Source organism: Sminthopsis crassicaudata, chromosome 2 (genome assembly GCF_048593235.1).
Source record: "Sminthopsis crassicaudata isolate SCR6 chromosome 2, ASM4859323v1, whole genome shotgun sequence".
NCBI classification, from domain to species: domain Eukaryota; kingdom Metazoa; phylum Chordata; class Mammalia; order Dasyuromorphia; family Dasyuridae; genus Sminthopsis; species Sminthopsis crassicaudata.
The window spans coordinates 505,161,020-505,185,216 of NC_133618.1; the positions used below are offsets into that span (position 1 = coordinate 505,161,020).

A 24,197-nucleotide genomic window follows, 5' to 3' on the forward strand; every position below is an offset into this window, starting at 1 on the left:
AGTGGATTTCTTCAACATAGAGAAGAGCTAATCTAATTCCAATTGATTAATGATGGACAGAACCAGCTACATCCAGAAAAGGAACACTGGGAAATGAATGTAAACTGTTATTTTTACCTTCTGAATCCAATTCTTCCTGTGCAACAAAAAATTTGGTTCTACACACATATATTGTATCTAGAATATACTGTAATATATTTAACATATATAAGACTGCTTACCATCTGGGGGAGGGGGTTGGGGGAGGAAGGGAAAAAATCTGAATAGAAGTAAGTGCAAGGGATAATGTTGTAAAAAATTACCCATGCATATGTACTGTCAAAAAAAGTTATAATTATAAAATAAAATAAAAATAAAAAAAAATAAAAGTTTGACATCCATGATATTTAGAAAATTAACATAAATATATAATGCTTGAGCTATTCCTCAATAAACAAATAGTTAAAGTATATGAACAAAGTCCTCAGCAGTATTATAAACTATTAACAACTAAATGAATTACTGCTATAATCCACCACAAAAGAAATGCACATTAAAATAACCATGAAAATTAGCACACCCAGAAAATTGGCACAGATGGCAAAAGATGGTGGTAGTGAATGTTGGAAAGGATGTGGAAAAATAAATACACCAACATAATGTTGGTAGGGTTATGAATTGAAATAACCATTCTGGGAAATAATTTAGAATTGTGTGAAAAATGCAACTAGAATTTCCTTATCTTTTTATTCAGAGATCCCTCTGCTAGACATATGCCCCAAGGAGGTTAAAGATAGAAAGATTCTATGTATACCAAAATAGTCTTAGCAGCATACTTTGTGATTGCAAAAAAAAAAAAAAAAAAAAAAAAAAAAAAAAAAAAAAAGAAAGAAAGAAAATAAGTATCCACTAATCAGAAAATAACTAGCAAAATATGCCACAAAAATGTATTGGAATATTATTGTATTATGAGATTTGATGAGTGTTTACTATGTGCCAGGCACTGTGTTAAGCCCTGGGAATACAAAGATCATTGACTGCTCAGGTCCATGTATATGTCTTCTTGTGTTTCTCTGAAATCCTCATATTCATCAAAACTCATAGTACAATAATATTCCAATTAATTTTTGTGGCATATTTTGTTTAGTTACTTTCTGATTAGTGGATACTTACTTTGTTTCTTACAGATAAGGAAATTGAGGCAGAGATTAAGTGATGTGCCCAGAATCACTACTCAATATCTAAGCTCAGATTTTAATTCTGACTTTCCTGACTCCTAGACTGGGACTCTGTCCACTGTCCACTCTGTGGAATGGTAGAAAAGGACCAAGTTGTGAAGGGCTTTAAAAGCCCGAGGATTTCATATTTGATTCTGGAAGTAATGGGGAGCCACTAGATGTTATTGATTTGGAGGGAAGTGGTGTGACACAGCCAGACATGCACTTTAAGGAAAATCACTTTGGCAAATAAGTAGAAGTTGGATTGAAGTGGGGAGAGAGATTTTAAGGCAGGGAAATCAACCTGCTGGTTATTATAGTAGTCTAGGCATGAAGTGATTAGGATGGAGGCCACATCAGAAGTGAGAAGAGGGTGCATAGGTAATATGCTTCCAAAGTAGAATTGACAAGACTTGGGAACTTAGATGGGGAGGAGGTGTAAGAGAGAGTGACCAGTTGATGAGCCTTGGTGACTGGAAGGATGGTGATGCCCCTGATAAGAACAGGGAGGGTTTGGGAGGAAAGGATGAGTTTAGTTATGAATGTGCTGAGTTTAATTTGTTTATGGAACAGCCAATAGGCATCTGGAGAAGGGAGATTGGAGACAAAGAAAGAAGTTAAGGCTGGACAAGTAAATTTGAGAATGATTAGCCTAGAAATGAAAATCGAATACATGGGAACTGATAAAAATCGCCAAGAGAAATAGTAAGGGATAATATGATATGATATATCATTAAATATTATGTTTTATAATATAATTTAGTATGATTAAATAAAACATATAGTAATAATAGGGAAAAGAGAGAAGAGGAAAGAAGAGGAGAGAAAAAAGAGGAGAGGGCAGAGCTTAGAGGGGCACCCATGATTAGTGAGGATTTTCAAGATGGAATAACAGAATTAGGAAGATTAATCTAACAGACTATGGATTTAGGAGTACTATAAATAGGGAGGAAAGCTAGACGGTTGTTGAAATTATATAGACTAGAGACTATGGAACTGAAAGAAAAGGGTACATCAGAAAAATGTTACAAAAAAGATTCAACAAAATAGACGTTGGCATAAATTCATCAGTAAATGTTGGCTGACTGAAGCTTACACAGGTTCTCAGATGTAATCTGGTCTATTTCTTTCTATAGCATCCTTGAAAGGAGAGGTGTGAAAGAGAGAAAGGGAAGGAAAAAATGTGGGATAGATGTGGGATGCTTATCAAGTGTCTGCTTGGATAAACTTGGATAGATTTCCCTACTTAACTTTTTTTGGACCTCAATGTCTCTTCCTGTAAGATAAAATGACTTTCTTTCTCTAATTTACTCTAATGGCACAACTGATGTAAATTTTTTTGAGAAAGGAGTGAGTAAAAGGGTTGCATGTAAATCCAGGATGGGGTATTTTAGGAGCTCACTTTCTATTTTGGATGGCACTTAGAAAGTTCTTCCTAATATTGAGCTAGGATAGCAGTCCCTGAAATTTCCTACTGCTGAAGTAATCTAATCTTATTTAGATCTTAGTTATTATATCTGTCAAACAACCCTTCATTTCCATACCTATCCAAAGATGTTTATAACCACTTTATTTATAATATCAATAAACTAAAAACTATATATCCAGAAAATGGAGAATGGCTGACTAAATTATGATATAATAATGTAATAGAATATTTATTGTGCTATGAAAATGATGTGAGCTGGATGGCACCATGGATAATGTACAGGGCTTGGAGTCAGGAAGACTTGTGTTCCAGAATTCAAATCCAGCCTCACACTTACTAGCTGTGCACCCCTGGGCAATCTATATAACCCTGGTTGCCTCAGTTTCTTCACCTGTAAAATGAGCTGGAGAAAGAAATGACAAAGCACTTCATTATCTCTGCCAAGAAAACCCCAAATAAAGTCACAGAGTCAGAGGTGACTGAAGACTCAACAACTGCAAATGAAAATAAGAAGCATATATTTTATTGATAAAATATGAAGCGTATAAGAAAATATAGAAAATGTAAAGAACTTTAAGGATCATCCCTTTCAATTTTATATCAATGATCTTATGATCAATGAAGTCACCCCTTCTGCAAAAAAATTCATATCAGTTGTGTCATTAGACTAAATTAGAAAAGGAAAAGTATTCTCATCTTTCAAGAAGAGAAACTGAAGTTCAAAAAATTTTAAGTTGGGTAAGTCTATCCAAGCAGATGCTAGGTAAGTATCCCACATCTATCCCATATTTTTCCCTTCCCTTTCTCTTTTCCACACCTCTCCTTTCAAGGATGCTATAGAAAGAAGTAGGAGGTTGGACCAGATTACATCTGATAACCTGTGTATGCTTCAACCAGCCACTCATCTGCGATCCTCAAACCTTCTTCAGGACAAATATCCCCAGTTCCTTCTACTTATCATTGCATAGCATGAATCCAGGCCTTACAATAACCTGGCAACTCTTTAACTTATGAATGCTGTCCCTAAAATGTGATATGCAAAATATTACAATATGGTCCAGGTCACACTACTCGGTTGTATTCTAACCAGGACTAAGATATCCCTCAGGAAGAAAATTCTCTCTGTGCCTGCATGCTCCCCCTGTTCCTACCCTCAATTTCTTTGCTAAATTATACTCACCTGCAGTGTGCCAGGTAGTTCCTGAAGTGAGCTTATCTCTTTCCAACAGCACAATGTTGGTCAGGCCCAGCTTGGCCAGATGGTACAGGGTTTGACAGCCCAGGCTGCCCCCTCCCACGACCACCACATCAGCTGAGTTGGGCAGAGGCCGAGTGGGTCCTGGGCCCACAGAGTCCTTTTCCTCCTTCAGAGTCCGCTGGTATGGCACACTCTTTTCAGTTGTAGGACCTTTGGGAGTACTCAGGGGCCGGAGCTGAGGTCTCCATGGGGGAGGGTGGAAAGCTGTTGCCCTCAGTGCTTGCCTCAGAGAAGCCATAGAAAACTGAAAATCTAAGATCTAATTGAAGGGAGTAGGAATCCTCTTCAAGTCTGGTAAATGCTGAGAACAGAGGCAGAAAGAGAGATTTAGACTCACATTCAGACTAAGGAAAAATGAGATCAGATCTTAATAGAACTTTTATTTAATTTTTTGGCTTTTTCCCATAATCAAGTGATCAACAAACATTTATTGAGAACTTACCATATATCAGGCACTATGCTAAACATTGGGAATATAAAGAAATCGAAAGAGGAACCAACTTAAGGAGGTCACAGTAGAAGGGGAAAAACAACATGCAAACATCTACATACAAACAAGAGAGATACGAGATCTACCTGGGATGCCCTCCTTCCTCCCAGTTATCAATTTCAGTTCCACCTTGCCCTCCTAGAGCCTTCCTGACTTTTCAAACCAGTGGAGTGCTGGTAAAGGTTTAACAACTGACTGATTCTTCTGAAAGGAAAACAAACACATACCCACCGCATAGTTTTAAGCTTATATGCATTATTATTTCTCCATCACTTTCTTGACAGCTAGATGGATATCTAGTGGATAGAGTGTGGGGCCTGGAATCAAGAAGACTCGTCTTCCTGGGTTCAATTCTAGTCTCAGACACTTTACTAGCTGTTTGACTTGAGCAAGTCATTTAACTCTGTTTGCTTCTGTTTTCTCATTTGTGAAATGAGGTGGAGAAGGAAATGGCAAACCACTATAGTATCTTTGCCAAGAAAACCCAAAAATGTATTATGAAGAGTCAAACCTAATTAAAATGACTCAACAGCCAAAGCCATCACTTTCTTAAATCAGGACAATCAACAAAGCAACAAATCAAGCCCCAATTTGTAATATTTTCTGATTTCTAAAAGGTAAATGCCCTCATGAAAAATTTAACAGTTACAGAGCTGGTTTGTCCTCCAGCACAACCCTGATCCAAACCCTTGGGGGTCATCAGATCATAGGACCTAGAGCTAGAAGACAACGCCTCTTAGTCTAAACCATGTTTAAAAATCTCCTTTTTAGTTCAGCTAAAAATATTTAAATTTTCTTTACCCTAAAATTCTATTTAGATTTTTCCCTTTAGGAGAGTTTGTGGAATGTCAAGAAAAAAAGGCTAAAGTCCCAAGGATAGGAATGAAAAGTGGCAAACAATTTTGAACAAAGAGAATCTCTGAGATAAGATTGTTATTTTCCCCACTCCTTAAAGGGACTGGGGGTCTAGCTGAGAGTTGTCAGTCAACAAGAATTCAGGCTCCTTTTTTTTCTCTCCCCAGAAGGAATATTGATCAAAGGGATTATATCAGGTATCCTGGCAGCAGCTGGGGGTGAGAAAAACACTTAAGGAGTGTAGTCAGAGAGAAAGGAATCCTTTTAGAAGGATAGTTTTCCAGAGCCTTTCTAAAAGATTAGTAGCTATTAGTCTTAGAAAGAGTAGAAAGTTTCAAAGCAATCCCAATAGACCTTGGACAGAAAATGTCATCTGGATCTAGGAAAAGAACTAAGGAGACTGAATATAAACCAGCACATGCTGTTTAAAAGAGTATAAAGTTAATACAAAATCATTTTTATCATTTTTTGACCTTTTCCTCATTCCAGATTCCTATTAAAGGTATCACAATTTGTCTTGTAAGAAAGGTTAGAGAGAAGGTTTGATTTGGGGATAAGGGAGAACTATCAGTTTGGATGTTTTTGCTTTGAGAATAGATATGCTTAGATTTAGAATAAATAGTATAAGTAGAAAAATAACAATAAAAATATTTCTGGAAGACCTGTACCTAAAGTGCAGCAGTATTAACATGTCTTTTTTACATGCCATTTTACACATAGAAACCAAAAAAAGGAAGAGTAATTTGAAAGGCTGCATGACTTAGTGTTCCAAACAGGAAGATCTTGTCTCTAATTCTTACTAGTTTTGTGACCATGGGAAGATCTTTCATTTCTTGAAGATTTCTGTTCTATAAAATGAGGGGATTGAACTGGATCATCAATAAGGTCCTCCTTCTCAACTCTTAATCTATGATCTTGTGACATACTCATGGTCACATAGGTAAATTAGGAAGTGTTAATGGGAAATGGCTGAATAAGTTGTAGTATTCTATAAGAAATGACAAGTAGCTAAATCACTATTGATCAGAGAAATGCAAATTAAGAAAACTCTGGGATACCACTACACACCTCTCAGAGTGGCTAAGATGACAGAAAAAGATAATGATGATTGTTGGAGGGTGTAAAGGTCCGGACTAGCTCTTCTGAAGGGTTCAGAATCAGCCAGAGTCAGGATAAGCAAAAGTCTTTGCCGCACGTTGGATGCCAAATTGTAAAGGTCCTGTTATCTCTAAGTTATAATCCTTCTCTGGGAGGAGATCTCTTTTCTGTAAAATCTTTTCCTCTGTGAGCCGGTTTCTTGGGAAGCTTCTGGAGCCTCCAGCCAGCCTCTTCTTCTTCCTGAGTCCTGGCTCTGAATCTCCTCCAGCTCTTGTCCTTCCCCAATCCAGACTGCTTCTTCCTGACTGCCTTCTAAACTCAATCTCTCAGTCAGACTGTTCCTTGCCCAACTGCCCTCCTCTTTTATCCTAGCAGAGATTGGGCTTGTGAGAACACCTACAGCCAATGAACTTGCTCCTTTTAAAGGTGCAAACTCCTTTCAAAGGCCTGAACCAAAGGTGTGAACTCTGAGCTAGAGAATTGTTTAGACAACCTGAGTTATCACCTTGTAATCCTAACAGGAGGGGATATGGGAAAACTGGGGTATTAATATATTGTTGGTCGAGTTGTGAATGGATCCAACCACTCTGGAGAGCAATTTGGAACTATGCCCAAAGAGTTATCAAACTGTGCATATCCTTTGACCCAGCAGTGTTTCTATTGGGCTTATATCCCAAAGAGATCTTAAAGGAGGAAAAGGGACCCACATATGCAATAATGTTTGTGGCAGCTCTTTTTGTAGTGGCAAGAAACTGGAAACTGAGTGGATGCCCAAAAGTTGGAAAATGGCTGAATAGGTAATGATATATAAATGTTATGGAATATTATTGTTCTGTAAGAAATGATCAGCAAGATGATTTCAGAGAGGCCTGGAGAGATTTACATGAACTGATGCTAAGTGAAATGAGCAGAACCAGGAGATCATTGTACAAGCAACAACAAGATTAGATGATGATGAATTCTGATGGACGTGGCTCTTTTCAACAATGAGATGATTCAGGCCAGTTCCAATGGTCTGGTGATAAAGGGAGCCATCTACACCCAGAGAGAGGACTGTGGGAACTGAGTGTGGTTCACAACATAGCATTCTCACTCTTTCTGTTGTTTGTTTGCATTTTATTTTCTTTCTCATTTTTTTTCCTGTTTGATTTGATTTTTCTTGTGAAGCAAGATAATTGTATAAACATGTATGCATATATTGGATTTAACATATTTCTACTATGTTTAACATATACTGGATTACTTGTCATCTAGAGGAGGAGGTAGGAAAAGAAAAGTGGAACATAAGGTTTTGAAAGGGTTAATATTGAAAAATTATCTATGCATATGTTTTGAAAATAAAAAGCTTTAATTAAAAATAAAGAAATGATGAACAGGATGATTTCAGAAAAGTCTGGAAGGACTTACATAAACTGCTACTGAATGAAATAAGCAGAACCAGGAAAACATTGTTCACCACAGCAAGATTATGTGATGAACTTGTGACAGTTAGATGGCAAAGTGGATAGAGCACCGACTTTCAAATCAGGAGGTCCTGAGCAAATCTACTTTTAGACACAGCACTAAAAAACTAAAATTATAAAATTTTTTTTTAAAAACCACTTAAAAAAAGATTGTGTGATGTTCAATTATGATATACTTAGCTCTTCTTAGCAATTCAGTGATCCAAGACAATTTTAATATACTTTGGATGGAAAATGCTATCCACTTCCCTATTTTCACCTTTTTTCTTTTGTTTTCTTTTTTTTATTTCTTGTATTTTCCCCTTTTTTTGTTTTTTCTTTTCTACCATAATTCATATGGAAATATGATTAAAATAAATGTACCCATATAATCTACCTCAGATTGCTAGCTAGCATGGGGAGAGGGAATGTCAGGAAAGGAGGGAGAAAACAAAATTTGGAACTAAAAATGTTACAAAAATGAGAATTGAAAAAAAAATGAAAAAAAATTTTAAATAACATATTACTAATATAATTCTTTTAAAAAGAGAAAGTGAAAGCCTGGGATTTGAACCCTAGGCAATTTGACTTCTGGTCAACAAAGGCAGATGAAAAAGGAATATGGAAGCAGGATAAAAAGATGACAGGTGCAGCTTTTTCTAAGTCCAAAATACAGGGGATGGTAGGGGAGAAGGAAGGGAAGAAAGGAAGTACATAAAGTTACTTTTTATTCTGAAATCTGAATTTTCTCTCCCTTTTCTTCCTATTAAAAAGAGAGAAGGGGGAAAATAGATCCGGAATATTCACTTGTTCCTGAAGATGAGAAAGTTCTCCCTGAAGAAAAGAGGGAACTACTCTTTGTCTTTATAAGGTATCTCAGGACAGTGTGTTTGTGTTACATGAGATACTTTTAACCCAAGAAAATAAAAATATTTTTATTTTCCTTCTCTTTTTCCATTCCTTTACCCAGTTTTATTAAAGAATACTAAACTATTTTTAAAGTATATTAGGATTTTTATCCCTTCTGTTACGTACTTTAGTTCTTATTTTTTGGTTGTTTCAGCCACATCTGACTTCATAAACTCATTTGGAATTTTCTTGGCAAAGATGCTGGACTGGTTTGCCATTTCCTTTTCTAGCTTATTTTACAGATGAGGAAACTGAGGCAAACAGGATTAAGTGACTTGCCCAGGGTCACACAGCTAATAAGTGTGTGAATTTGATTTGACATCAAGAAGTTAAGTCTTCCTGATTCTAAGCCCAGTGCTCTATTGTGATTCACTGCTGAAGGAGGAAAAAACAAAGTAGGAGGAGTAGGAAAGATAATTCAAATTCATTATAGGCCCATAAAATGCAAATGACAAAATTGAAAAATTGAAAAAATTTGTCTGTAATATTTTTCAGACTCTCACAGTTTAGCTCTGAAGGGCTTTTATAGACCAAGCTGATTCTCTGTATTCCACTTAAAATTTTAGAGAGGTTTGAGAGGAAGGTGGCTACAAAATGCTACAACTTTCCCTGTAGTCTCCCAGGGTGCTTTCTTTCGGTACCTCTCCTAAGACACTTAATCATGTTACCTTGTAACAGTATGGTTAGAGACTGTAGCTTTACTTTCCAACAGAATATGTCAACTTCCTCATGAAATTATGGTCTTCCTGAGAAAAGTGACAGATTGCTTTTATTCATTCTCCCAATCTAATACAGGCAGAATGAAGCCTAAGATAGTGGGAAAGATTATGAAATTTGGAGAAATGAGGGCCTGAGTTCAAATCCTGCCCCAAATTCTATGCTTGTTTCTTTACTTGGAAAATGAGAGGGGTTGAACTTTCTGGAAGTCCTTGAACCTTTAAATCCTATCATTCTTAACTGAATTCTGTAAGTTTATTGATTATAAAATTGGACCCTCTGAATTCTACTAAGGGAAAAATGCATTTGGATAGGGAGAGGGAAGCTGGAATAAAAAATGTAGTTCACTTGTCGAAACCCTTCCCTACTTGCTATATCTCAGTTTTCAGTATTGTGATGATGGTGGTGGGGACAGCAAAACTGTTTCTTGCCCACTGAAGTCTCCATCCTTGATGCAGAGTTAGGTCACCATCTGTCTGTGCCTCCTGCTCTAAGGCCTTGCTTATGACTTCCTATAGATCAATTCTAGCCAAGGAGGTAGCTAAGACTTCTAAACTAACTCAAGGCAGCATGACAGAGTGAGAAGATTACTGGTTGTGGCATTCAAAGACTTAGATTCCTATTCTATCACTTGACCTCCCTGGTCTGTTTCCCCATTTGTACAAAAAAAAAAAAAAAAAAGGTAGTGGTGGACCAGTGGGACTCTGAGGTCTCTTCTAGCTTGGATCTATGATGCCTCCCAGACATCTCTTCATCTTATTGAGGAACTCAATCCCTGAGAAACCTTCAGCATTTAAAGGAATTTAATGGAAAAATTTAATTTAATGGAAAGTGGAATTTCAAACACCAGGATTTTGACACCAGGAGCTCTTTAGAGCATTGGTAGCTTGGCAGTACCTTTGCCTATAGCAGCTTACATGAGAACTGGACATATGCTTCTCCACTACTTGATCTGCCTTGGGTTCTCACACCCCACTCCCAACAAGGCTGTCACAAATCCTAGGGCCAAGTCAATGGCCTCCTTTATGACAATAGAGGCTTGGCCCTAAAAGCTCTCTGCTCTCTCCTTGGAGATTACTTACTCTGAGACAACTGGTTTCATTATTAATCCAGCTTTTTCTCTCTCACAGGCATACTTAGCTTCTTTTGCCTGGACTTTGTTAAATCAGAACCTATAGTTTTTTCCCCTCCTTCCTGGGGTGTTAAATCTTAACCCCTTGACAATATTGAAGGAGGGCAACCTGGGAAAGAGGGAAGAAATGGAATTTAAATTCCTTCCTCAGACTAGGAGTAGACATAGATTTCCTAAGAACTTCAGAGCTAGGGGGACTGGTTTGGGCTCATGGCATATAAACACTGTATTCTTTCTTCCCCCCAAACAGCTCCCCTCACCTTTGGCAGACCCTGGATGGCGTCCCTGTCCTTATAGACATAGTGGGAAGGGGAGGAGCAGAGCCCTATAGCCTGAGTACTTTCTGTCCTCAGCCATGTGGTTTTCTGCCTCCCCAACCCAGACCACTGTCTTCCTTGTTTCCCCCCCACACCTCCACCCCTGCAACAATCAATGTTTTTTAAAGATTCTCTGGCTGGCCACCCACCTGAGGACAAGGTTCCCAATCCCAAAACAGAGAATTACTTGTGAGAGAGCCTGCTTCCTCTCACTCCATGCTTCCTGCCGGCTGTGTTGCTGTTGCTGCCATTGCTTCTGCTGCTGCCTCTCCCATGAGACCTGGCTCTGCTCCCAGGCTGGGTTCTGATGCCAGAGAGTTAGCTTGCTTTGAGAGCAACAAAAGGCTACCCTGCTGGCCAGCTACACGATTTCCTGGAGTGTGGGTGAAGGCCTGAGGCCTAGCTTGCTCACTCTCACAGGAAGCTCTGGAAATATAGGCCCTCACTCCCAGCAGCAATTGCAAGAATGTACAGTAGAGTAGACACATTATTAACTGCCTCAAATACCTCATTCTGATTGTGATAGTGTAGGGAAGACATTGAGGAGGAGGGCAGAAACACCCCAGGTGTCTCTGGGCACTTGGAGGAGATTAAATTGATAGCCACCCCTCTTCCCTTCTTTTCTTGAGTTTTTAACTTCTTCAAGGTGTGCTTTTTATTTACATTGAGTCTCAGAGCTGGAAGGAAATTTCTGAGGTTAGGATAATTTCTATCCCAGGGCCAGAATTGTCTCTATAGTATACATGATGAATGAATCCAGACTCCATTTGAGTACTTCCATGATAAGAAGTTTATTACCCAAAGAAACTGTGTTTCCCTACTTTTTCAGTCAATAATACATCTATAAATTTATGGGGAAACAAGATTTTTCACTTGTCTATCCTCTTGTCCCAGGACACTCTCTGTTGCATAGAACCTTAGTCTTTGAGGCTACATCAGTTACATACAATCCCAGTCTCTTGAGTTCTCATGCCCCCACTTATCCAAAAGGTACTTTGTGTTGATATAACTGGCTTATAGGGAAGGAATGGAGTGTAGGGACCTTTAAAAAGCAAAATTTATCCTCAGTAGTACATAAGGTCATCATCTGAATGAGAGAACCTAAAAAGAGGGGATGGACTGGAAAGAAGTAAAAAGATTATTAGCAAAGTTCCTGAGTGAAGATGAAAATAGGTTAAAATGTAATTGAGGGTGGCTTAAAAATAAATTACACTTACTTTTATTGAGTCACTTCAGTCCTTTTCAGGACTCCATTTTAACCTTCCCCAGATGATTTGACAGATGAAGAAACTGAGGCAAACAGAGTTAAGTGACTTGTTCAGAATCACACAGCTAGTGTCAGATTTGACCTCAGGAAGATGGATCTGTTTGACTGGGTCTAACACACTATTCACTGGGCCATCTAAGTGCAGATGGAAAAATAAAATAAGCCCCAAATTATTTGTATAGGGGGTCATAAGAATAAGTTGCAAAGTCCAGACTCAAATTCATTTTCTAGCTCCAGCCCTATATGTCCCTTTTCTTTTTGTATTTTTGAAACTTAACATGGACTCTTACATATAGCTTCTACTTAATGTTTACTTACTTGAATAAAGGCAGTGGACTCAAGGAGTCTAGCTGGACAGGAACCTGTCTGCCTGATATTAGAATTTTGTTCAGCTTGGTCCTTTATGGGGTTAATCTCTATGGGTGTAGGGGATGTGGCAACAAGGCCTAATGTTATATGAGGACAGACCCCTACTGTTTCACAAACCAAACAGATAATCAATTTTTGTTGTATCCTTTCTTTGGACTTTGGATTATTGGAGGATGCAGTCTGAGTCATTGGCTCTTTGATTCTGAAGTTTTCATATCAGTCTGCATCACTGGTGGAATGTAATATTTCTAATTCTTGCTCAACTGAAACCTTGCTCTTCTGCAACCTTGCGCTGTTCTCATCATCCCCAGTTCTGTCTGGGAGAGTATCCATTTCTCCTGCTCTTTGCCCTCTCTTTGGACTTGCACTGACAAACCAGATGCATTCACTCATGGCTCCAAGCCCTGTGGACACCCACCCACCCCTCACTCACACACATACTGCCACATAGAATATCTTACCAGGACAGATCTAGGGGCCTGTTACCAACTGAATATGAAGATTCTGAAGATTCCCTCAGCATTCTCTTTACTGCTCATAGATGGCCCATTCTGAAGGTATGGAAATTCTGCCAATTGACCTCTCACCTGCCAAGTTTTTACAAGCTGGGGGAGTTGTTGGCCTCTCGGGCCCTGACTGGACCAGATTCCTAGGGGAGGAGTGGCTAGGGCAGGGGAGAGAAGAGAGCCTGCAGTGAACAAGTCGTCAGCATTAACATTGTCAAAACACAGGGCTTTTTCCTGTGGCCTCGACAAGGACTTCTCTGGGTAAACCTGGCTGAAGTTCAGGCAAATAAACTATAAAGTAGATTTGATCATACCTGCCCATTTCACAGGGTGGTTGTGAGGATAACATGGGATAAGGGACAAAAAGGAACCCTAGATCCATGGAAAATGACTCAGTTTAGATAATCAGTGATTTCCCCTCTCAGTCCTGTTATATTCCATACAAACCTTATGTGGAAGTATTATTGCTATGGCTGTGCAGATTTCCTGAGATAGATTAAGTCACAGCTCTCCCAAATAACCAAAACATTATCAAGTTTGGACTAGACTAAGTCAGGGGAAGTAAGTACATTAGGGCCAGTTAGAAGCCAGGGCTACAGTGGAGTTTTAGTGGGGTCATCCAAAAGTACAATATGGGAGAAAAGGACCCAACTTTTTGACTCAGAGGGAGAATGGCCTGTTATTTCATTTCTCTAGACATTATAATTAATAAGTATTTATTAAGCGCCTTTTATGTGCTAGGCTTTATGCTAAGTGTTAGGGATACAAACTTAATAAACAATCCCTACTGGGAACAGAAGAGCTGGGACAAGATCAGTACTCATGGGAGTGTCAGCCTTACTTTTGGAAAGAAAAACAAGAGAAATGGGCCTGTTGGTTTTTTCCAAAAGAACCTGAAAGTCAGTGATAGGATTTGGTATGATCTGTATTTTTTTTTAAAGATACGACTACAATTTAAATTTCTTAGTAGGATGAGGCTAAGAGTTAGGCTGGAAGTTCTTTGTCAATAGAAGCCAGAAATCCTTGTTCACAGATGACAAAACTCTCCTCCTGATCAGTATGGCATAACTTCAATGGTGTCTGGCCTGCCTTCCCTTCTTGTGCTCTTCCTGCCTACTCCCCCAAACAAATTTGTAAGTATGTAATGGAAAATAGGCACATAAGACTTCAAATGACCTTTTGAAGTTCTGAAAAATACATTTGGGGATTTAGAAAATACCTTAGTATGCAGTAAGTCTGTTAATAACTATTTAGGAACCAGCTCTCTGGGGGGAAAAAAATCACACTAAAAACTTAATAATTTCTTGGGAGCACGAGGGATCCCAGCATACCTTCTCATTAGAATGGACATTAGAATGTAAGTGCCAACTCAACAGGAATTGTGTGTGTGTGTGTGTATCTCTAGCACTTAGTAGATGATCTATAATAAAGAAGATGCTTATCCAAATAAATGAAGTGACTTTTTGCAATATCATGACCATCAATATTAGAACCTTGCCCCAATCTTTACTCCTCTCATAGCATGGATGGGGGGAGAGACAGGGAGGGAGAAAATTTTGGAACACAAAGTTTTGCAAGGGTGTATGTTGAAAACTATCTTTGCCTGTATTTTGAAAAAAAGCTATTATTAAAAATTTAAAAGAATAAAATAAAAAAATAAAAACAAAACCTCACAGGCAGAAAGTATAAGACCTTATATTCCAACCCAGGTTTCTTGCTTTAAGTATTGCCTTACTAGGCTCTAGTGCTGAAAGAAGAATAAGATTCTGAACTCTAATCCTTTTACAGACAGAATAGTAGCTAGTTCAGAGAATTGGGATGCCTGGGTATTTACACATAGTACATGAGACACATTCCATTGGCTATAGGTCTGTAATAGATTTTTTTTTTTTGCTGGAAAGCTAATACTGGTCTGATTAGGGAATGGAGTGGACCTATTGATCACTGATACCTTATAATAATTACCATAGGCAACTTATGTTAATGGCTAGTTTTCAAAGAATCAAAAAACATTGAAATTTCCCTTCACTGAAAGCAATTGTTGACCACCAGTTCCCAGAGATCTCTGCTCCCCATAGAAGGACTTGGTGGAGAATTTCTGGATCTATCTGGTGGATTCATTTATTTGTCCACCCCAATGGAGAAATGAGCATTTTTTGGATCACCCTACTTAATAACATTTGAAGGCAGTTACTTTGAGACAGGATGGATTTCCATAGTTTAGAACATCACAAGGTAATGTTCTGGTTCAGACATTTCAGTCTTGTCCCATTCTGTGATCCCTTTTGAGATTTTCTTGGCAAAGATACTAGATTGGTTTGTCTTTTCCTTTTCCAGCTCATTTTACAAATGAGGAAATTGGACAGAGCTAAGTGACAGCTAGTATCTGAGGCTGGAGTTGAACTCAGAAATATGAGTCTTCCTGACTCCAGTCCCACTGCTCTATCTATTGTACCACTAGACAGTGTGATATAAGAGAAAAGAGTAGTGTATTTAAAGGGTCTTAGTTTGAATATCAGTCTTGCTAATTGTAACAAACTAGGGGATATGGAGATATCAACTTTAGATAAGATAAAGCCCTCCTCATGGAATTTATAATCTAACAAGAACAGAATTAATACTCTTCGGTGGTACTCACAATGATGATGCATGATGAGAATAAACATTTGGCATAAGCAACTCCATTTTGTGACTTTAACATAACTATTTTACAACTGGAGTCCTTAAATACTCACAAGCACCTGCATTTATGTAACTAAACAAATTGTTTTGCCATTTAGTGATAAATATGTTTTGTTTAATTGTAGCCATATGGATAATTTCTGATAAATACTTGTTAATAAAGATAGAACACCACTAATAAGAAAGGCTTAGAAACAGCTTTCCATTGGTAGTTTCTTTTCATCATAAGCTTTCTGAACTATGAAAGATGGACACTTGTTAATTTCATGATGAACTATCAATCAGAATTAAAGGGTAACCTGTTAATTCCTTAGCTAGAGACTTAAAAAAAAACAAAAAAAAAAAAAACACTGGAAACTGTATTCAACAGCCTGATCCTGGGTGATCATTTGAACACTGACTCTACTCAATACAATTCAGACTGATGGAGGAGACTCAACAGACCATGACCTCAAGGAAAGAGGAGACACATGGCTTCTGGCAGGGAAGCAAAAGAACCTTGTCTTGTGTACTGATGCTATGAGATCCTCAGGTGGAAGCCCTAGGAATCAGGTTGTAGGTTTATTCCTGGAATGGCTGAAATTTGGTTTATATTAAATAGTGATTACTTCCATTGACAAGTAAAAGTTTGTTTTGGTGTTTCCATCAGCATACATAACATCCAGTGGATTACACAGAAGGAATGTGTTATGAGCATACTAATGTTCAAAAGAGATCCAGGTCTGGTGGCTGGTTCTTGAGTGGGCAAGAAACTAGGCACATATGACAGAGTTAAAGATGCTGTGCCCTTTCAAAGCAATCCCAATAGATCTTGGACAGAAAATGCCATTTGCATCCAGAAAAAGAACTAAGGAAACTGAATGGAAATCAACACATGCTATTTTCACTTCTTTTTTTCTGTTTTTTGATTTCTCCCATGTTTTTTCCCTTTTACTCTGATTTTTCTCTCCCAACATGATTTATAAAGCAATGTGTGTTAAAATAAACAAACAAAAAAAGATATTGTGCCCCAAATCCCATGATCTGGGAAATTTGTGAAAAAATTTTCTCCTCCCTTTGTACAAAGAGAAGAAATTGGAATTTTTTCCTTTTCTTATGAGCTGTTCACAATACCTCTTTGTAAAATTTAACTTGATATATTATACATTATGTATTTTGTGCATTTTTGAGTTTCTAAACTTTTTCTATATCATCTGTTGGCCTTTATGTATCATCTGCAGCTTCCACAAAACTCCACCAAAATTTCCATTTAATTTATTTTGCCTCATCCACCAAGTCAAAATTCTCTGATGAGGAAAGTCTGGATGTGGAAGGGATAATTGTAATTGTTCAATACTTCCTAGTTGACTCATTTGAAGGAACAAGACAAAGCAACTCTGCAGAAAAGAATGTATGTTTATTTGCAGTAAAAATCATGATTTGAAAAAATCTATTGGCAAAATTACATTTCTGTTTGATTGCAGGCGTTAATGGGGTGTGCTGTGACTAAGAAATCCCCCACCTGCATGCAAAGGGCTTCTTGGTCACAGCGACTTTCCTAACCCAGGATTATAAACTACCCCTAGAGGACTTCCCAATTGCCAGCTATGAACTATTCCACAATTCCCCCTTGCCCCCTAACTTTCCCTCCCTGATTAGTGCAATGCAAAGAAACAAAAAATCCCAAGGCATTTACATTATTATTTCCTATTTCTGAACATCCTCACTTACAACTTTGACTTGTTTCATGATCAACTAAAATATATATACATTTTCTTGCCAGCATAAAAACTTTTTTCCTTATTCACAGATATATATCATGGCATTTGGAGAAATAATTACAAACTTTTTTCTTTAAAAACAAACAAACAAAAACAGAACGAGTTTCTTACAACAGTAAACACAAAAGAAGATCCTTTCTTACCTCTTTCCCTTCTCCCCCAAGCCCTTCCCTCCCAGGAATGACTGATTCCATTCAGCCAGATTTCTAATTGGGAGTTGTCAATCCTGGCAAAGTGCACCCAAGAGGCTCAGGGAATGGGGAAAGGAAGCAGTCTTTGATTCTAGGATGCTCATTTTGAGGGCTAGAAGCCTACTTGACACATTCATTTTTTAAAATGTTTTTCTAAATATCTCACAATTCACAGGTCTTGGAAGAATGTTTTCCATCATCTTCTTGATAATCCCCCTTCTCCCCTCACCTCCTGAATATAAGGAATGTGTGATTGATTAGTCCAGAAATGGTCACAGTTAGTGGAGAAATGAACCAACCAGACTAATTGCCAGTCAGTTAGCACCAAACAGCAGCAAGAGCTAAAGCAACCAAGTAGTTTCCTTCCCAAACCCCACCTACCTCTCTGGGTTCTTTCCTCCTAAGAGAAATATTAGCTTTTAAATCACTTCCCTTCACCACCTCCTCTTCCCTCAACCTCCCCCTTCCCCAGTCACTAAGGGATCACACCTTGGGACCAGTATGGGATGATTTTCTGCCAGCAGGTTTGGCACACACACAAACTATCTAGCAATGTAACCCTTCCCAATCTCAGACAAGGTCAAGAAGAAGAAATAGATAGAGTCAAGATCATGGTGCTTGCTGCTCAGACAGATCTGCCCCTGTCCCTAAGCAGTGTAGTTGTGGTACCATGTAAAGTACCTGGGTTTTAATTCCAGTTCTGCTCCTTATTACCTGTGTGACCTTTGGCAAATTGATTCCAGTGAGCCTCAGTTTCCTTAAATTAAAAATGATGATCTGGACTAAATTAATCTCTAAGGTTCCTTCTCCTCTCTAAATCTCTGACTTTAGTGTACTTTAGGGCAAATGATTAAACAGGACTTCAGGAACAGAGGTGGGAGCGAAAGGGAGACAAGAAGCATTAAAAGGTATGATGGGGGTAGCCACTTACAAGGGCACTTACTTGACATGAGCTAAAAACAGACCCTGATTTGGAAGACTGAGAGAAGCCCCAGAAGAAAAGAATTTTGTTGAGATGAGAAAGGACAGCCAAGTGCTATGGTATGAAAAATGGAGCAGATTTCAGAAATCACTTTGAATTATGCTGAAAATACCCAGGATTTTTTAAGGATGTTTTTAAGGAGGTCCCCAGAAGGCCACATGGGGGATTCCATGTCCAAGAAGTCCATGAGAAGCATAGTCCCTAACAAGAAAACCATCCTTTTCTCCCTGATCCCATTTAGGGACTCAGTTTCTATTTGCCAGTTTGTAGGAAAATAGTATGTAAAGACATTCTAGGAACTTCAGCAAAACGGGGAAGGAGGGGAAAGGAATGTGTTGGGTTTTGTTTTGTTTTGTTTTGAAGGGAGAGACAATATTTGATGAAAATACCAGTGAGAGAAGTTTCAGCATCTTGAAGCTCCTGTCATTTCCCCAATTTCCTGGAGAGAAAGGGGACTTCCTGTGACAGTTGAGTTTTCCATTCCTTTTCCCACCCTCCCTAGCCCAGAGGAAATCCAAGGCGGACCATTTTGAAAATCGGGACTATATGGCCTCTCAGGTTTCTCCAGTTTAAAATCTATGATCCAATGATAAATCAATATTACATAGACAATACTTCAGACCGGTCACCTTCCTCCTATGCACAGTGGCCCCTAGGCCAGCCCCTTCCCTTAGCAGCTGCAGCCCAGGACTTGGTTGATGATCTTGATGGAGGCAGTTGGCCCCAAAGACACATGCACTGAGTCCTTCATCCTGAAGCACTAGATGTCAAAGCCAGCAACAAGTGAGGACCCCAGAGAGAATATAAGGAGAGGAGCTGATGGGAATCATCTGTCAGTCCTCATTTCAGGGAATTTTCTCCCACTGCCCTTAGACCCAAAACCATCACCAAGAGAGCAGCGGGTCTTTTCCTTTGATTCTAGGTGCCCCTCCAGAACAGTAAGCCTGGTAATGGCCAACAATCAACTTCCAACAGTCTCGTCTCTGGGCTCAGAAAGGTTCTGTGTTTTACCTCTCTGGGATGGTGGGTAATACTGGAGCAATGTAATCTGAGATACACTGTTAAGTTTTATATACAAGTCCTGTACCCTGGGATGGGTCACCAAGGGCAGATGACTGATTTGCAAATGGTTTGCATTTAGTATCTTGTCCCCCTCCCCCCAACCCTTCCCACCCCTTCAGGCTGTTTAATACTGGAAGCTTGGAGGACATTTCCCTCTGAATTAACTAGAGGGTTGCATCCACTATTGAGAGACTCTTCTGGGAGAATCCATGGGCTCTGCCTGAGATCCAACTGTCACTGCACACCTTCTTCTTCCACATACGTGGATGGGAACCAGCCAATCTGCAAAAGACATCGTCACCATGGTATGAGAGAGTAGTAGAGAATCCAGGCTGATAACTTTTTATTCTCCATAGGTGTCTTTAAATCTCAGAAAGGGTCTCATATGGAAAAGGGAAACTCATGCTATGTAGCTCTAAAAGGTGGAACTAGGCTCAATGGGTAATAGAAGATAGAGATTCAGATTTCAGCTCAGTATAAGGAAGTATTTTCTAGCAGAAGTCAAAAACCAGAAGGAGATACAATGCAAAGTAGTGAGAACTTCTTGACACTAGAGGTATTCAAAAGTCACCTACACTGGGGCTAGAAAGGACCTCAATGGTTAGCTAGTCCAACCTCTCCCCATTTTACAGATTAAAAAAACTAGAAGGGACAGCTAGTTGGTGTAGTGGATAGAGCAGCAGTCCTGAAGTCAGGAGGACCTGAGCTCAAATCTGGCCTCAAATTCCTTAACACTTCCTGGCTGTGTGACCCTGGACAAGTGATTTAACCTTTATTGCCTCAGCAGAAAAAACAAAAAAAAAACCCAAAACAAACAAACAAACAAAAGAAACAGAGCTCAGCAAATGAAAGCTAAGTCAGAAGTCATCTGACAACCCATATCTCAAGAGGAACAACATTCCCTCTACAATATTCCTAACAAGAGAATTCAGCCTGCATTTTGGGTACTTCTAAATGAGGAAGTCCATTCCGGATTGTTTTTGTTTGTTTGGACAGCTCTAATTTTTAAGTGGTTTTTCCTTACATGGAGTCCAATTCTGCTGCTAGCTAATCATGCCCATAATCCTTGTATAGATCTTCAAGTGCTGGAAGACTAGTTGTTACTTCTGAGCTATTTCTGTTCTAAGTTAGAGCAATTTCCAGAAACTTATCCTGAGCTTCAGCCACAAATATCCATAGTCCTTACTCTATGGATGCTTTAAGAGCCAGGCAAAGGATCCTGGTCCTAGGGCCATTTTGTGTAGGGCCATCCAATTACAGATAATTTAATAATGTGAAGCTGCTTTCTTTAAAAGCACCAAGATAAGATTCTCCTTCACATCAATGCACCCAAGGTTTTTCTTCTCCAGGCCTCCAACTCCTTTAGCCAAACCTCAAGGGAAGTACCTGACAGCAGCTCACCAGATAGGGGAAATGGAACTCAAGGTCTAGAACAGTAGTCCTCAAACTTTTTAAATAGGGGGACTCAGACTGTGGGAGGGCCACATCTGGCCCTCAGGCCATAGTTTGAGAACCCCTGGTCCAGAGCTTTGGGTCCTAGCTCTGCCATTAATTTAGCTGGACAACACAGGACAATGAAAAGAGAAAGGAAGGAAGGAAGGAAGGAAGGAAGGAAGGAAGGAAGGAAGGAAGGAAGGAAGGAAGGAAGGAAGGAAGGAAGGAAGGAAGGAAGGAAGGAAGGAAGGAAGGAAGGAAGGAAGGAAGGAAGGAAGGAAGGAAGGAAGGAAGGAAGGAAGAGAGGGAGAAAGGAAGGAAGGAAGAGAGGGAGAGAGGAAGGAAGGAAGAGAGGGAGAGAGGAAGGGAGGAAGAGAGAGAGGAAGGGAGGGAGGGAGGGAAAGGAGGGAGGAAAGGGAGGGAGGGAAGGAGGAAAAGCTTATTAAATGCCTTTTATAAGCCAGGCACTGTGCTAAGCATTCTACAAATATCATCTCATTTGATTCTCAAAACAACTCTGCAAGGTAGGTGTTATCATCATCCCCATCTTATAGTTAAGAAAACTGAGGCAGGCAAAAATTAAGTGATCTGCCCAGGGTCACATAGCTAAGAAGCATCTAAGGACAGATTAAACTTGGATTTTCCTAACTCCAGGCCCAGGGCTTTATCCTTGCACCACCTGACTGCCTCTTAGGGAGCAGATATTTGAATCATCTCATACAACAAACTTCCAAAACCTGACTGGTGAACCTGAAAGTTGGCCTTACCCTTCCATTGGTCTCTCCCTTCCACCAGCCCTGGTCACCACCAATCCTGCTGTAGATCTTCACCACGTCCCCTTCTCGAAGTGAGAGCTCCCGCATGTCCCTGGCTGCAAAGTTGTACCTGGCCACAGCCGTGCCAATGACACGGGGAGTAAACACTGGACAGAAGAAGGATAGGAATGTGTTAGGCAGTCAGCCAGTCTGAGGTTAGCCTCCACCCTGAGCAAGAGTGGTAGGATATCCAAACTCTCTCTTTCTCTCTCCCCCCCTCCCCATGTCTCTGTTCTCCTGGGCAATGATGCCATGAGCTGGGGTTATCAACCTCTTTTAGTCAGCTTACTCTTCTGATGCCAGAATTTAAAACCAAAATGGGCTACGGCAAGGGAAACCCATCTGGTACTAGCTCTTCCCTCAGACCCAAGTGGCATGATGTGAAGCAAAATGGACTAACTATATGTAAAAGCAATGGCAAGAGCGAGGCATATTTTAGGGGAAAGTCAAGGGCGAATGTTAAGGACAGTTGTGAGCTCTGGTAACAGAGGCATCTCAGAACCAGCAAAGCTCCCCAAATGGTATCTTTCCTTGCTTGCTATGCTTTGTGCCCCTCATTCCTTCAGATGTATTAAAAGGGTTCTAGTATGGTGCCATAGAAAAAACCCAGGGTAAGGAATCAGGATAGTTGGAGTCTCGTTTCTGCTCTGAATATAAATCATCCATGGGCACATCATCTTAGACTTTAGGTTCCCCTTCTGTCTGTCAAATGAAGGGTTTAGTCTTAGAAGGACTTAAGTTCTTTCTATTTCAGGCTTTCTAAAATGGTACAACTCATGCTATTCCTTTTCTTTCTAGATGACCCCTTGGTTCTTTTCTCATCTATTCAAGTCAAAATTTACCAGGGAGGATGAATGTATCATTGACATAGTTGGGGGAAAATGATCATTTAAGAGATGGTGACAACAAATAGATGGGCGTGGAGTGAGATTGGTGGTGATGGTAGTTGTGATTGGGCTGGTCACAGGCCGAGCTTGAAACCCATCCAGAAATCTAATCCACCAATGGCCACGTCTTTCTCTCAACCCTCCCAACAATGTGCTGCTTTTTCACAGTCCCATCTCCTCTGATCATCTGCATGCTAGAACAGAAAATATCCCTTGCCCTGCGCAAGGGAGGACTCCCAGCATGATATTTTTGGGGCTTTGGTGGCTTTCAAGCTCAGGCTGATGGCCTGATAACCCACTGGCAGGCTCTCTGCTGTCCAGTAGTGACTGATAGATGAAGGTGAAGATTTTCTCCCACACACCCTAGGCAGCTATACCTGACCAGAAGGGTGTGGAGGAGCTCTGAGAGGCAAAGCCGAGGCCCTGAGGACTGAGAAAAGAAAAGTTGTAGGAAGCACAGGAAGCTGCAAAAAGGTTAAGAGAACACATAAAAAGGGAGGAAGAAGGAAAATCAATACCAAAAAAATTATAATTTTAAAATTAAAGTTATCAAGGCAAAAGAAGTGAATCAAAGGTTTCCCAGGGATCCCTTATGGCTCCCTGGAATGGCTTGTCTAAAACTGGGGCAATTCTCTAAGACAAACTCTTCTGGCCTCTCACCCAAATCGCTGCAAGTACAGATGTTATCTTATAGATATTATCTCGACTCTTTATACCTGGGGGAAAGCTTTATAAAATCTTAAAGCACTAGAGAAATGTGAACTATTATTTTTATAACACTGAAGGTGGTATGATATAGTAAAGAGAGCTCTAGACTTCAAAATCAGGAGACCTGAGATTTGAATTACAAAACTGACACTTAGTAAATTTGTGTTATTGTTGGTTGAATCACTTAATTTCCCTGAGGCTCAGTTTGCTTATATAAAAAATGGGGATAGTAAAACATGGGCAACCTACATCATAGGAATGTTACAAGTTTGTAACTTTTTAAACTTTAAAGTGCTACAAATTCTAAGTTACCATTATCAACTCTATCCATACTCCTAGACCTATTGTAGCCATTTATTTCAGGCACAGGGAATTCCTCCTTTGAATTCTGATTCTAAATTCTTGGGGTTGGTAACCTTAGCTGGAACCAACCTTTAAGGCCAATGAGCCCAACCTTTTCATTTTACAAATGAAGAAGTTGAGGCAACGAAAAGGTTGCACCCAAGGGTGCAGCTGGTATTTGAAGGTAGATTCAAACTTATCTGCCCTTTGCTTTGGTGTCTTCTTAATGAAACTCTCAAGATGCTAACTCCTTCTCTTTGCCTGCCTCATGTCCTTCTTCCCCTCCCTTTCTAGAATCCTTTATCTTCCTTACTGTCTTTAGAATATTAATTCCTTAAAGGTGGGGACT

General features: G+C 39.5%; 2 protein-coding genes across 6 annotated transcripts in view; both read right to left on the minus strand.

The window, feature by feature from the left end:
• Nucleotides 1-11,135, minus strand: part of SARDH (sarcosine dehydrogenase) — a 133,926-nt gene extending 122,791 nt beyond the window's left edge. Inside the window, exons 1-2 of the mRNA XM_074294049.1 lie at nucleotides 10,993-11,135; nucleotides 3,806-4,184 (exon numbers count right to left, since the gene is read on the minus strand). Coding sequence (XP_074150150.1) covers nucleotides 3,806-4,121 — 316 coding nt within the window. The 5' untranslated portion in view covers nucleotides 4,122-4,184; nucleotides 10,993-11,135. The remainder of the gene's footprint in view (nucleotides 1-3,805; nucleotides 4,185-10,992) is intronic.
• Nucleotides 11,136-17,044: 5,909 nt separating this feature from the next.
• The window catches only part of VAV2 (vav guanine nucleotide exchange factor 2), a 432,898-nt gene continuing 425,745 nt past the window's right edge, over nucleotides 17,045-24,197 (minus strand). For 3 of the 5 annotated variants that reach the window (XM_074294051.1, XM_074294052.1, XM_074294050.1), the window contains 3 exons: nucleotides 23,176-23,262; nucleotides 21,864-22,018; nucleotides 17,045-19,944 (listed from right to left, as the gene is read on the minus strand). In XM_074294051.1, the coding sequence (XP_074150152.1) occupies nucleotides 19,897-19,944; nucleotides 21,864-22,018; nucleotides 23,176-23,262 (290 nt within the window). In that variant the 3' untranslated portion in view covers nucleotides 17,045-19,896. The remainder of the gene's footprint in view (nucleotides 19,945-21,863; nucleotides 22,019-23,175; nucleotides 23,263-24,197) is intronic. The other 2 variants (XM_074294054.1, XM_074294053.1) reach the window with 1 other exon arrangement.